The sequence below is a fragment of the Centroberyx gerrardi genome, chromosome 1 (assembly GCF_048128805.1).
Source record: "Centroberyx gerrardi isolate f3 chromosome 1, fCenGer3.hap1.cur.20231027, whole genome shotgun sequence".
Classification (NCBI taxonomy): domain Eukaryota; kingdom Metazoa; phylum Chordata; class Actinopteri; order Beryciformes; family Berycidae; genus Centroberyx; species Centroberyx gerrardi.
Genome location: NC_135997.1, coordinates 28,021,267 through 28,036,202, shown reverse-complemented (window position 1 = coordinate 28,036,202; position 14,936 = coordinate 28,021,267). Strand labels below are relative to the sequence as shown.

General features: G+C 44.3%; 1 protein-coding gene across 1 annotated transcript in view; it reads left to right on the top strand.

Moving 5' to 3' along the window:
• Positions 1-14,936, top strand: part of LOC139910123 (AT-rich interactive domain-containing protein 3B) — a 52,480-nt gene that overhangs the window by 21,833 nt on the left and 15,711 nt on the right. Inside the window, 2 exon segments of the mRNA XM_071897335.2 lie at positions 1,926-2,000; positions 2,482-2,554. Coding sequence (XP_071753436.1) covers positions 1,926-2,000; positions 2,482-2,554 — 148 coding nt within the window.

Sequence of the window (14,936 nt, the reverse complement as noted above, 5' to 3'; positions counted from 1 at the left end):
TCTCTATGACATAGATAAAGGAAGTTGACAGCTAAATGTATTTTTGATAAGTGAGCTGGAGGGGATGATTTTAAAGGAGGGTAAGTGTGATAAGTGTTTCATTCCAAGATGCTTGCACTATATTTTGAAATGCATGAAATATCCACTATTTGACAAGAACCACTATGACAAAATGATTGCTTTTATGAAAATAAAACACTATTGAATTGTATTGTAGGTTTTGGCTATCGTAAGACCTATGCTTACAAATTAGTAACTTTTTTAGAGGATAACATAACCTGTATTTTATTTTATTTTTTTCAAAAATGGAAATGTAGCATTTTTGATTGAAACTGTTCATGCCAATTTGAGAGGAAAAAAATGTTTTGTAAGACTAATAACCTAAATGTTCTTTCATAATTCAATTTCTTTTTCATAATTTTATTTTCATGTCAGCATGAATCCCTTTGTATGAGTAGGTGTCACCTTTTCCAAATAGCGGATATCTCGCCTTGGAACAAAATTCTTCACGCGTTTACCGCTCTAAGCTGAAACATACCAGTTGCATGGGGTTTGCAAGTTGATGGCTGATGAGTATTTGTTTAGGGAGCATGAATGTTGACAACCCCTACAAGTAGAGAGAGTGAGAGGGTGAAAATGACTTGCTCTCAGGGGCCTTGACAACCTTTGCCCTCCCGGCTCTCGTTTCAGGCCCCGTAGTCGCCGCTGACCAATGGGCTCCCGGCTGAAACTAGACCCCGGGCTGCACCTATTAACGTCCCTCTCCAAACGGATCTTGTTTTGATTCCTGATGCTTTTATAGGTTTTGTCTTTAGGAGACATTCCAGCTCGGCACATACCGTGCACCCCTTTCTGCCCCTATTTTCCTTCCTTCCCGTCTTGTGGGGCCATTGACCCCTCCCTCTCCCTCCTCCCCACACACTCGCAAACATACACACAGCCATGATCAGCCTCTGTGTGTGTGTGTGTGTGTGTGTGTGTGTATGATGGCTACTGACCAGCCCTCCCACCCCTGACAGCCAGCTACACTCCATGAACTTGGCCGCCCGTCGCAGCTGCGTTGAGGTTGAAGGATGGGGGGCCCTTGTATCCAGCTGGGTCGGAAGACATGGGTGGGGGCAGGGCAGGGCAGGCCCAGATGCAGATGGTTTAGGTCAAATGGAGATGTTTGAGGATGAAGGGGGAGGGGGACACAGGAGCTCAGGGGCACAATAACTCCAGAGGTTACTCCTCCAACCTCTGGAAAAAATGCATTCTTGGAGTATGAGTGTGTGTTGGTGTTTGTGTTGGAGAATGTTGGCAATTGTAGTAATTAGGGATGCAGTGGAGGGTAAACCCACCTGAAGTTGGTTTACCCAGCTTTTTGTTTGCAGAATAGAGTTTACCCAGTTGCACAGCAACAGGCATGAATTGAAGCATAAATCAATGCTTTTTCTAAAAATATAACTGGATTTATGTGTATACTGGTAGTTGTTTGCCTTATGGTGATCACCAACTGGAGGTCATAGTTCAACCACATTTTTATTTACCACTACATCACTGGTTGTAATTCATACAAAAGCTTCTATACCACTAGATATGATTGCTGTTGGAAAGATGTTACTAATACATGTACGTCTTAACAAGCAAGAGTTTCATTCTGAAATGAGACACCCACCATTTGAAAATGTGACTGCTTACTGGTACAAAATGATTCATAGTGCGGAAAAAAAGGATAGTTGGTAACTTAAGTTAATGAGAACACTTTTACACACTGGACCCTCTAGATTTTAGAGATATAAAATGATGAACTTTATGTAAAGATGATTTTCCAAAATGAATGTACTAGGTTTTGGAATTGAACTCAGTCACTCTGTGTGTGTTTGCGTCTGTGTTTTCTGTGTGTGTACTGACCTTATCTGTGTTCCCTGTCTTGTCTGTTGCAGAATGGGAGTGCAGGCTGGGCGGATGAGGCTGACAGTAGCAGAGGAAGAGGAGAGGCCTCCAGAGACTTTGCTAAGGTGAGGATCTGGAGAGCATTAGGACTGAACCCACAGAGAGCCAACAGGCCATCAAGTGACCGAGAACGAAACCAACAAGCCATCACAATCAAAATCACTTTAGTCTTGCTGATACTGGTGCAGGAACATATTGGCAACTTTATTTTTAACTTGTCTTTTACCCAGGGAAGTGGTTTTGCTGAGCATACAAAAGTATGTGTTGCAGTGTGACCGTAAAGCAGAACGTTGCTGACAAAGAATATGCATGATTAGTCAGCCTTCCCTGGATAAATAAAAGTTAAAGAATACAATTACACTGATGTAACTAGTTCCCCCGAGAATATATTTTTGGGGGTAGTATAGGACACAAATGATTTCTGACATTACATTTATCGAAACATCCAGTCTTATGAAACTCAGCCTTGCTGAAATTTTAAATAGGCAAACCTTTCTTTGTGCAGAGCTATAAATAGATCTGACAGGCTTCTGTTTCCCCCCTCAGCTGTACGAGCTGGACAACGACCCCAACAGGAAGGAGTTTCTGGATGACCTCTTCACCTTCATGCAGAAAAGAGGTAAGGCTGCTCTCCAGAAATCCACTGTGGAATAAGCTGCAGCTGCTTATTCACTATTTTCATGCCCCCCCCCCTCCATATTGGAAAGTAAAGCCACGCAAGCGCAGATTCTCGTTTATATCAGATCCAGGTGTGGTCAGGGGTTCTTCTAAGATCCAAACGGAGCCAATAAGCACCTCAACTCACTCCACTAAAATATCCCTAAAGAGTTCCCTGAAGAGTTTTGTGGAAATGCTGTCAGTGTTTATGAACCCGTTATGAAGGGGTGCCTCAAGGAACCTTCTGGGGTTCCCCTATGGTTTCAGTCTGAAGAACCTCTACCTCAACCCCAAGCCCTTTTTACTTTTTAGGGTGGAGGCAGAAAATTCAATATAACATGTAATATATAATGTTCTAAGTTCAAAACCATGCTTTCTTTACAGACATGTAGGTTAGTTTTGAAACCTTTAGAAAAACGTTTGCATTGTAAATTACGGTGGGAGTCTGAGGGTTGTAACAGATGTGACATGGGGGGGGGGGGGGATAATTTCCCACCCTGTGCCCAGGTGGAAAAAGCAAATACCACAACTTCCATCTCTTCAGAGTCATTTCCTGCTTCAGTTGGGGGAGGGGTTGTTATCTTTCGCATCCAGAACAACTGAAATCTCACTCTAGGACTACATCTGATGGCTGTTTGGGGCCTGCATATCCCAGCCAACCTAGTTTATGTTGTCAGACAATTTTTAGAACCTGTGTTAATAATGTAGACGCGTCTCAAAGTGATCAAGGATAACACAACAAATGGAAAGCTTATTTCCATTGTGGTCCTTGCTCTTAAACATTTATTTACCCCCTTCCTTTGTTGCTGCTCATGCGGTACGTCATCGTCGCTGATCGACTTTAAATGCTTTAACTCTTAATGGCTCAGAAATCCTTCAGTAATTCCCCTCCCCAGAGTAAAGGCGTTAAGGGGTCGGCAGGTGAGATCTGCCTGCTCTGATCCTGCGGCTCCGCAGAATCAGAGCCGGGAGGATGTGTGGTGTAGCCTTACTTATTTAGTTGGCCAACAGCCAGAGAGGCTCAGCTGACCGCGTGCTCCTTTAACACTGCCTGCAAGACCCCCTCCGACTGGGGCAGCTAATGCACTTAGACATTTATCAGACAAATCTGTTCCCAGGCAAGATGCATGCCTAGAGTAATACCTCTCAAGGTGAATCACAATGTTATTACAGTGGTGCATACTTTACATTATGTTTTGGCAGGCTATGATGGGTGATGATGGTGTGTGAGTGTGTGTGTGGCGCATATTTCATTATGTTTTGTCACAGGCTATGGTGGGCGATGCGTTGAGAGTGTGTGTGTGTGTGTGTGCGTGATGCATAGTTTGTTTTGTCAGGATGTGATGGATGATGATGGTGCGTGTGTTTGTGGATGTGTCCCTATGCGTGGGCGTGCATATGTGTGTGTGCTAGTACATGTGTGTTGGCGAGCTCCCGTTCATGAAAGCAGCAGCTTCTGAGTGTCTGGTCTGGTCGCAGCGCCCGGAGGTCTTGTTTGGAGGGTGATGAATTAAGCGGAGTCAGAGAGAGGGAGGGACGGGATCTGTCAGAGGCCTGTTAGCATCTCTGTCCAGTGGCAGACGCTGGGAGTGGCCGGCTGACCCTTTACTCACGCTGGTCAGACAGACAGATCCATCAAGCTGACTAAAACGTCACCGGACAGCAGATAACCGGCTGATTACCGCGTGTCACATTTTGTTTTGTTTTTGTTTGTTTTTTAAACCTCACTTTCACGGCATTGCACACTTAAAGCAAAAAAAAGGAAGGAAATGTCATATTAAACACAAATCAATGTCTTTCTGTTGCGCTGCTTTTTTTAGCTTAATGAATTTGCAGAATAGTAAAACACAGAAGCGAAGTGACTTAAAACACATGATATAATGATAAAAACACAAAAAGAAGAGAAACAAATGATAAATTGGCTTATAAAACATCACACCTTAAAACAAAGAAAAGAAACAAATGAAATAAAAAATCAAGCTGACAAGCAGAAAACATAAAGGGAAATTAATTAAAATAGCACAGATGCTGAGCTTAGGTCCACAAAATGAAATTATAGGTGAAATCAGTATGTTAATATGTCAGCTCCCATCATTTACATGCTGCGTTTTAGGTGTTTAACTGAATCTCTTTTGCAAAGTGAATTACACACTGAGTGGAATCAGCTTCCATGGATCAAGTTCCTAGATCACCAACAGTACAAGCAGCCGGTAGTAAGGGAGTGCAAGGGTCAGTGCCTGACAACAGTTGTAACAAGTATTCCTGTGTCGCTAGAATGATCATCTATAATAGACAAGTGTGAAGTGTGAGGGAAAGGAATAGGAGCCGGGGAGGAAAGGCGGTTTTCTTTTTCTTTTTTAATAGCCGTCAGATTGAACGCGGTTTCATTTGTTGAAGTTAAAGGGCAGCAGAGAGAGTGACATTCTAACACTTCTAACTAGAAGGGTGAGAGTTAACCAGCGGTGGCTGCGCTGCGTTTCAAACATGAATGCAGGGTGCGACCGGGGCGCTGCTATTGACATTACAGAAGCTTGATTCCATAAGGTCAATGCTTTTAGCTGGAGGGATGATCGTGCAACCATTGTACAGGAGGGAAGGGAGTCATTTCAGCTACTTCAGAGCGACACTCCCCTCCCCTCCCCACCACACACACACACACACACTTCCCTCCATTAAGACAAGAGGCACTTGGCTGACCTCCGCTGTCTCCTAAATCGGAGTCTTAATCACAGAACAAATTGCTTGGCTGGATTTTGCTGTTGCTGTGCCAAGAGTGCATGAGATGGAGAGCAAAGCCTGGCCAAGCTCCCGTCGTTGGCACCCTGTAATTACCATGCAATTAACCATCCTCCCTTTTCCCTTCATGGAGATGGGTTCAAGATTACTGCAGTCTGTTTTTTTTTTGTTAAACTAAAATGACAGAGACCTTTGGATATCTCTCTCATTTTAATTTTGTTACTATGTAGCACTTCTAAGGAGATCATATGGGGAAAAAAATGCCAGCCTCATTTGCCTCATTTTACATTTTACAAAGCAGAATACGAGTCCATTTGAAGGAGCAGATTGTGAGGTTGTCTGAGTGAAATCGACTGGAGTCTGTGGACGGAAGGGAGACAAATGGTGAAGCGATTTTCCCACCTCGTCCTGGGGCCTCCAGGCCTTGAGAGGAAAGCAACAACGGAAGGAAAACTTACGAGGGATTCCCATTTCCTGCCTCTGTGCTTAAAAAAAGGCATGAGTGTGTGTGTGTGTGTGTGTGGGTGTGTGTGTTCACGGTTGAGGAATTTTAGCAGCTGTCCTAAATCCTGCCTGTGTGTAAAGGGGCCCATTGATGGGCCCTGTATCACAGAAATGGCAGACGGCACACAAAAAGAAAAACGTTCCTACCTTTTCTCCCAGGATCTGATTTCTTTACCCACCACTAGGGTCACAGGAATATTTGTCAGATCCACTGACCCTTGACCTGCTTACTATTCGTCGCTTGTATTGTTGGCAGTCAAGGAACTGAAGCTCACTCGCTCCATGTCGCTCTAGATAGAATCGTTAGCTGAAGGCCTAAACATGTAAATGTAATGTAAATGCAGTACAGCTGCTCACACAGGAGGAGTGCAGGCGGAGGATGTCGGCCTGCGCGCGTTAGACCGGCATCATTGTTGATCATATCCATTACAGGGGGGAGCGCAGAGGAACGCTTCGACGCTGCCTCGACGCCATTAACCACCTCAAAGCTTTCGATTAAGCAGATGGGTGATTGTTTGTTTTGGTTTGACACCCGGCCACTTTCTCATCTGGGATGGGGGTTTTGGGGCAAGAGGCGGGGTTGGGAAGGGGGTAAATGTTGGGGAGGTGGGGGGGGGGGGCAGTAAGTGAGACTGCGGGAGCTACGGGTGTTTCATAAAGAAGAAGAAAAAAAAAGCGAGTGAAGCGGCCAACTGCCTGTCAGCGCTGTCCACTTGAGATGATTAATGGTCGCGGACTGTGATGGACAGAGCCAGAGAGAGAGACTCCTGTTCAGTGAAATCACCAGCCGAGGAGAGGGGAGGCTGGGTGTGATCGGGGGTGGGTAAAGACAAGTGTTTTAGCCCCTGCTACTCCCAGCCAGAAAAGCCCCACACGTTGCGGTCAGCAGAGGCTAGATCCACCCCAGTGTGACACTCTTTAAGGCGCAGTGTGGATTCAGCTTAAGAGGGACCACATGGTGTGCTATCACTGCTTTGGTAAGAGCAGCAGTTATTTTAGGGGGGAAATCCTTACGCAGTCGATTTAGGCCTCTGTTGATAATGATAATGCGGAAAGCCGGACTTTGTCTGTGCCATTTATCCGCAATGGTCTAGATAGGACCGGAGAGAGGGAGATAGAATTAGAGAAGGGAGTGGGAGGGAAGGAGGGAGGGAAAGATGGTGATGATTGTAATGAAGACGTCTCATTTAGCTGCAGCCTGTTGGCAGCGGCTCTGCTCTGTTTCTTGCTGTAAAGTCCCTAATGGCTTCACTGAGGCTGCCAGTAATGTTTTCAGAGGCCAGGCGGCAAAGTGGAGATATTCTAAATATCGAAATATCCAAAATTCTGTCTTAAAATCTTGTTTTCCTTATTTCAAGTAAAAAAAAGAAAAAAAAAAAAGTGTTAAGATGAAAAAAGGGTTAGATGATTTCACTTGTTTCCAGTGCAGTTTCAGTTTCATCAAAACAAGTGATAATATCTTGAAATAAGTCAGCCTACTCTTCTGGTATCGACATAATGTTACTCCATTCAAGGAAATTCTTGAAACAATTTGATTTGCATTGGAAACAAATGAAGTTATCTCACATTTTTGGCAGTTGTTTTAAGCAAAATACGATTTTAAGCTTCTATACTAGGTTAAATGACTAGTTAAGACGGATATTTGTTGCAGTGTTTGCGGCGTGGGAACAGTGGCCTCCCAGCAGGACACCAGAGGAAGTTCCCTAACTGTAACCCTGAGACCGAGAGCTCTGTCCACACCAATTACACCATGAATGGGCTCTGGGGGATCCATGTATGCATTATATTACTCCCCCGGTCAGCCTCACGCCGGCCCTCGTAACAGGCGGGCCCTCTGCACAAACACCACGCCACAATAGGAACATTCTCTGGCTCTTTGATACAGCCTCATTTTCATTTAGCTAACACCCCGCCACTTCTGGAAAATGGCAGCACCCGGTTTAAAAACAAGGCATTGTCAAGTGGAGGCATTTGTCCATTTTAGGAAATGTTGGGACTGTGGGTAAAATGCTATTCATTTGAATCAGACCTGTTGAACCGCTGGTTGCCGGGAAATTTCTCAGTGCATGAGACAATAAACCTTATAGTTTTTATTTGTAATTGGGAATCCAACTTATTTTCTGCTAGTTTCACAATCTGACTCGATGGCTTATGGACGCGATCCATTCCAAGAGCTAAGAAACGTGCGTTGCATTGACTGCAGAAATGAGATGCAATTGGGAAAACTACATGTTGTCCTCTCAATCTCTGTCTGTCTTTCTCTCTGTCTCCGTCCCCTTCCTCCTCCTCCTCCTCCTCCTCCACCCCCCATCACCCTCCTTCCCCCTCTGTTTATTGTGCTACAGTTACAACCACTGAAACTTGATAACACCATGGGGGATAGGGGCGGAGGGCTGCGCTCCGGCCTGCTTGCTGAGGGGGGTGGGGGGCTGGATTAAGGGGGCCTCCTGTCCTACACAGGATGATTAATGATCCCCTAAAAAAGTGGGGGCCAACCTTTTGATAGGGCAACGCTGACGGACAGAAGACAAGGGAGAGAGCGTCGCGTGTCTATATGTGCGAAAGAGGCAGGGAAGAGGGAGGGGATGAAGGATGGAGAGGTCAGACATGGACACCGCGGTGGGAGACGAGGGGGCAGACGGGGTGCCGCGGTGACCGGAGGGGGGGAGGGGGGGAGGTGAAGGGAGGCAGCAGGGTCGGCTTGTGTGGAAACGAGGCCACGCTCTTTCATTTCCCTCTGGAAGCGAGCGACCCGTCAGTGGGCAGAGGCTTGGAGCGAGCTGGCCAACCAGACGGAGCGATAAACCGGCAGGGTGGACGAGCGGGCTGGAAAGGCTGGAGCCGGTAACGCTTGGGCCCCCAGTCTTGAGGAAAGGGTGGGGACCCAAGAGCTACCAGAGACCCAACCACCGCTTTCTAATCATTGCCCCAAGCCAGACGCCAAAAGAAGAAACTATTCTTAGCGTAGACAGGTTTTTTTTTTTTTCCCCCCCCTTGTTTTTGTGATCAAAGATTTTGCGGTTGCCGTGTTGATATGTTGGAGGGCTGAGATTATCTTTGCCTTGGCTGAACTCCACCCGTTGGCTAAATTACAACCCAGCCTTTAGGGAGCGAGCTCATCTACTGTGGCTCTGCTCCGCTCTTCCTCCAAAACAAAAGGAAATAGTGGTTTTCCTGATTTTTTTTTTTTTTTTTTTTTTTTTTTTTTTAGTGAGTGTATGTGTGTGTGTGTGTGTGTGTGTGTTGGGGGGGCGCGTCAGATCAGAATCTCGAGACTCTTTTTTGTTTCTTACCAACCCAGTCCAGTCTTTGTGTCTCTTCCTCTCTCTCTCGCTCTCTCTCTCTCTCTCTCTCTCTCTCTCTCTCTCTCTCTCTCTCCCTCTCTCTCCCTCTCCCTCTTTATCTCTCTCTGGAGCGCTCCACCCCCTCCCCGTTATTTCCTCAGTCATTTAGCCAGAACGTTCCAACGGGTCCTGAATAGCCACCGTGCCGTCCATTTTTAATTACAACCATACTGTACGGGGATTTGAGTCTCATAAGCTGCAGAGCCGGGAGATTCTTAATCACCAGGCTCATAAGTAAGTGAGCAGAGAAGAGGATGAGCGCAGGCGAGGTCATCGGTCAGAGGAAAAATAACACGGGCTGCTCAGTTCAACCGGGCAGAATTTTTTTTTTTTTTTTTTTTTGTAAAAGTTTGTATGCGGCGCACCACGAGAATTCAATATCCAACAGCTGAAACTGAAGTAGCAGACGCTCTTTCCCCCCCTGAAACAAACTACTTCTTTTTGAAGCACGGACGGGCCCAAACTGTTCTCCTTCTGTGCTCCTTGCTATCTCTGCGTATCTCTGTGTCTTGCTTCTCCATCTGTGTCCTGTGTGTGCTGTTAAAGCAATGTTTCCTGGCCTCCACACCCCAGTGATGGATGGTATGAAATGCATTACAGCCCCCCAGAGGAGCCCTCCAGCAGCACAATAGCCCTGAGCTCACTTCCAGCGCGGCTCTGCAGTAGCGCTGCATAAGCCACGCGGTCACGGAGACCCGAGTGCAAAGAGGCCTAATGGAAAATAAGACGCGTCGATGCGAGAGAAGGCGGCTGAGAAATGGAGAGTGCAGTTGCCGAACGCTATTGTCATGCTACTGCATTGAGGGCGTTTTTGTTTATGTGCTTAAGTGTAAGGCGTTTGTCTGCAACTGATATGTTTGCCAACTCCTGGCTTCATATCCCCTCTGTACCGGCTCTGATTGCTCTCTCACAAAAAAACCTTCTGTCTGTCTTCTTAGCTCTTATTCTTTTTCCTTTTGTTAGCACTTCACTCTTTAGTGTATCCACGGGTCCTCAAAAAGTCTGAAATGCTCTTGAAATACATGATCTAAATAAAAAATACAGTTAGAAGTCTCATTGTTTTTAACATGTATTGACAGGTTTCTTTGTGCTTCATGTTCACTCTTACATTAATACAGAGCAGGGTTAGTAGTACAATATGCATCATATGTGCTTTACTGAACACAGTTGGATTTCCTGGTGTCCTTGCACTCCTCATTTATAATTAACAAAACCTTGATTAGTTATATTCAGTTAGAAATAGGCTGGTTTTGCCAGTTTGTTTCTTGTATTTTGTTTTTTAAATTGGTCTTAAGTTAATTTCCAGGCAGCATTTAATGAGAGTAAAATTTGTCTGTCTAAAGCCTTCAGATACCCTGCTCTTCCGTGATCATTCTGTGGTTACGTGAATATTGTGAGGACACTAAGGTCCTGACCTTTGCTTGTGATGTTGGTGATCGAGGGACTGAAGCTTATTCTGCTGTTCGCTTTGGAGAAGAGCGTCAGCTAAATCCCCAAAAGGTAAATGTATGCCACATCGCCATGGATTCCAAAAGCCAAAAGTAATTAGCATTGATGGGAGGTAAAATTTCAGAGATGAGTGTGAACCAGTACCTGCCCCCACCCCTCTCTCCCTCTCTCTCTCTCTCTCTCTGTCTCCTTCTCTGTTTCTACGTCTCCCTACCTCTCTCTCCTCGGCTTATAGCAGCTGATGTCTGCCATATTGATCTGGGACCCAAATGGCACTCGTCAGCTGATGGCTTTATCTGTCAATCCGGGTGTCCATTGATTGAAGTGGTTAGCTGTGTTATAAAGCTGTGAAGGGAGGAGGGGGGGGGGGGGGGGGGGGGGGGGGGGGGCACAGTGAAGCACCTGCCAGTGAAGACATCACTGTCCCCTGTTTACCCTCTAAAACACAAACAAAAAAAACAGTTTGACCAGTGACCTGGTCACCAGTGTTGTTGACCACAGAACTGCTCATTCTTATTTAAGAGGCAGCTCCTGTTTCAGAGCCTTTTGCTCTTTACCTGTCCCTCTCTCTTCATCTGTCTCTCTCTCTTTCTTACACTATCTCTCTCTGTCTCTCCCTTTCTATTTCTTTGTCTTTCTTATTCTGTCGCTCTCTCCCATTCTTACACATTTATTGGCATGAATGTCAGAGGAGCAGTGTTGCCAAAGCATCTTCAATTCTTCATACAAATACACTTTCTTACACTCACTCTTATTCTATCTCATTGTATCTATTTCTCTGAGGAATCTCTCATGTTATCTTTGTATCTCCTTTTGTCTCTGTCTCTCTCTCTCTTTCAAGTATGTTGCTCTAATCTTTTTGGTTTAATCTCTTTTTTTTTAATAATTGTGATTAGGTGAATTACAGTTGTTTCTGTACCTGGGTGTAGGTTGTCACGTAGCTTGTTGTTTTAGAATTCAAATTCTCTCTCTCTCTCTCTCTCTCTCTCTCTCTCTCTCTCTCTCTCTCTCTCTCTCTCTCTCTCTCTCTCTCTCTCTCTCTCTCTCTCTCTCTCTCTCTCTCGGGTTTGGTTTACCTGAGTCATGCATTATGACACCTGACCCACCCCCCCCCACCCCCTCACTCCCCCACCCCCTGTCCTACAGTGGAAAAAACTAAGCCTAACCTCTGCAGCTTAATCACAGGAATCTACCGTTGATGCCACAGCCCATCCCTCTATTCTGTGTACAACATACTATTGTCATGTTGCTGTGACAAATACATTCTTGACATTTCTGCAAAGATCAGAGTTGGCTGCTTATGAGACCAAGCTATCGGGTTACACTTCTCTTACTTGATCTTCCAGTGAGGTGTAAATATAGAGCAGAGGTCATCCACTACCTTTGACTGGGCTGCATTGTTTTGAATTGCACCACTGATGGTGACGTTGGGAGAGTTTCATTTCAAAATCAGAGGCCTGGCATTTCAAAATAAACTGACACCTTCTCTTAGAAAATGATTGTACAATACTGTTGAAGTATTGTACAATCAAGAGGAGGGAATCAAATTTACTTGAACTACTACTACTACTACTACCACCAATATTACTATTACTTCTATTACTAGTACTACAACTACTATTACTTAGACTACTAACACATTCAAAAATGTGTTAAAAAGTGGTTAAAAAATAAAATATTTGAAGATTGATTTGAGATTAAAAAGTTGGAAAAAACCATGTTATGAAACATGGAGTAATGAATTTCAGGTAGCAATTATTTTTCAGATTGGATATGTAGTGTTTTGGAATTAAACTTTTCAGTTGATGGAATTGCTATCCTGATAACATAAGCTCACTGTATTCATATTGACTCACGTATTTACATATAATATGTGATGCAGCAAATGTAAAAGCTAGATGGACATTCTTCGATGTACAATATGCTTGAACTCCAGGAAGATTTTGATAACAATACTTTTTATTAATGATATATTGTGGAATTTAGTTGACCATATAAATTTTTTGCGTATTCACACCTGTTCTTGAAGAGTTTGACTTGTTGATAGTACTAACTGATAGTATAGGCTGTATCACTCTGTGTTTACAATCGTTACAAATGTCAACAAAGCTTTTACCTCCTCAGAGTTCATATCGATGTCATATATATACTCTCTAGCTGTCATATACTGTCCGCCTTTGTATCTAATGCTTGGTCAATAAATTTCACATTGCAAAAAGATATTTTCAATCCAATAAGTCGGTAAGTAAAACAAGTAAACAAAGCCGGTGGTTGGGCAACAGTGTTTCCAGGATGCTGCGCTGTAATTACATCTTGAGCCTTTAAATCCACTTCAAACATGAAGGGGAGATGTAGGTGGAGGGGCCGAGACAGGTTAAAGAAGGATCTTTTAATACCTTAAGACAGTTGAGACGAGGATTGTGCAAAAGGGAGGTGCAACATGATATCAAGATGTTGTTCTTAGTGTTCTACACGCTCGGTGGATGTCTCATGTGTGGGCGATGCGACAGGCTGGAGTGGTTTCTGCTGTTGATGTACAAGTGGAGGCACGCATCCTGTAGAGATGAAGAGATCAGAAAAAAACTCAAGCGCTGAAGTATATAAGGTCAAGTATACAATGCAATAGAAAGAGGTTTTATGATCTGACTCAGCCATCACGCATAAATGTACAGAACGCTCCACAACACCACGCTCCAGCCGCTGGGCAGTGGCTAGTATGCCTCAAATCCAGCAGCCACATTCGCTATTTTACTGGCCAACTAGATTTTTAGATAACGGTTGGCTGCCTGAAAAAGTGGCTGCTGGGGTGGGGAGACCCAGTCAAAATGTGGAAGCGTTTGGCTAGTGATAAGAAGTGATTTCCCACCCTGATTATGACCAGGAGCTGGTGCCTGAAGGATTGATGGCTGGATGGATAGACAGATACACACAGTGAGATTTATACAGAGAGCAAGTTAGGGAGCTTGTTTGATTGATTAATTGATTGATTCATTCATTCATTCATTTTTCCATCTTCCACCACGGAGCAGAGAGGAACAAAGCTCACTTAAGAGGAGCAGAGGGGGTAGCAGGCAAGCTGGCTGGTCTCCACTAGATTGGACTTGCTGTGGAGAAAAACAGCTAAAAACCACCATCTAATGCAATGACTGTGTGAAACAAGCACATACCAATATATTCCTGTAAAGTGATCTAGTTATAAAATTCCCTGACTTCCCCAAAGAATCTGTGAAATTCCCTGACTTTCCCTGTCTGGAATACACATCGCTCAGACTTCCATGATATTCCAGAAATTCCATGACCAGTGAGAACCAGTGAGAAGGATCCATCCCTCCATCCATCCATCCCTCTGTCGGCTCCATATCAGTCGGTGTTGATTGGGGTCCAGTCAGTTGATCTGCCGGGTCTCCGGGGACCGAGGGGACTTGGGTTACAGTTGGAGAGCCCATCTCACTTTTCGCGCCATCCAACCTTTTCAATCCTCCTCCCCCTCTATTTCACCAGGTGACCCATCTTCATGACCCATGGAGAGGGAGTCATGTTTCTCTCTCTTTCATTCTCCCCCCCCCTCTCTCTACCCCTCTCTCTTTAAATTCAATAGCTTTATTGGCATGACTGCCAGAATTTTGACATATGATCGATCACTATAGAGTACAGTAGTACAGAGATCTAATTCCACTTGAGGAACTTCTAGTAGTGTTATCATTAATAGTTGATTCATTATTAATAAATCCTGTTAATAGTATAAATAAGTAGTAGTGTTATTATAGTGTCATTGTTAGTAGCTTGACATTCTCCTCCTTGTGAACTGCTGTCAGTGAGATTTACAGGTTCTGGTTGTCATTTTGGAGCGTTGCCAGTTTTGTTCAATATTATACCGCAGGCTGAAGCAGTTAACAATGCTCAGCAGACAGCTCCTTAATCTATGGGCTGTAATAATTCTCACTAAGAAGCTACTCTCACACGTTTCCTGAGTAAATACAGCTTCAAGTGACTTATCCGCCATTGAATGTGTGTGTGTGTTTCCCTTTAGTATTTGTTCTTTTCATTGAGACAGATAGGAAAACCGAGAGGGGGAAACAGGAGGGAATGTTCTGGTGGTATTCTGTCCTCGTAAAATAGCAAGATGTTGCCATACACTTGTAGCCTTGATTCATTTTTATTCAGTGCATAAAAGTATTAATCCACAAGATTTTCAAATAATAAAAAATGTGTGTAAATAAATGTGTGTTTTGCCACACTCTGTCGCCGATTGCTTTAACACAACAGTGATTCACCTATGTCCAGGTCATGAAAGCTTTTACATTTGCTGTT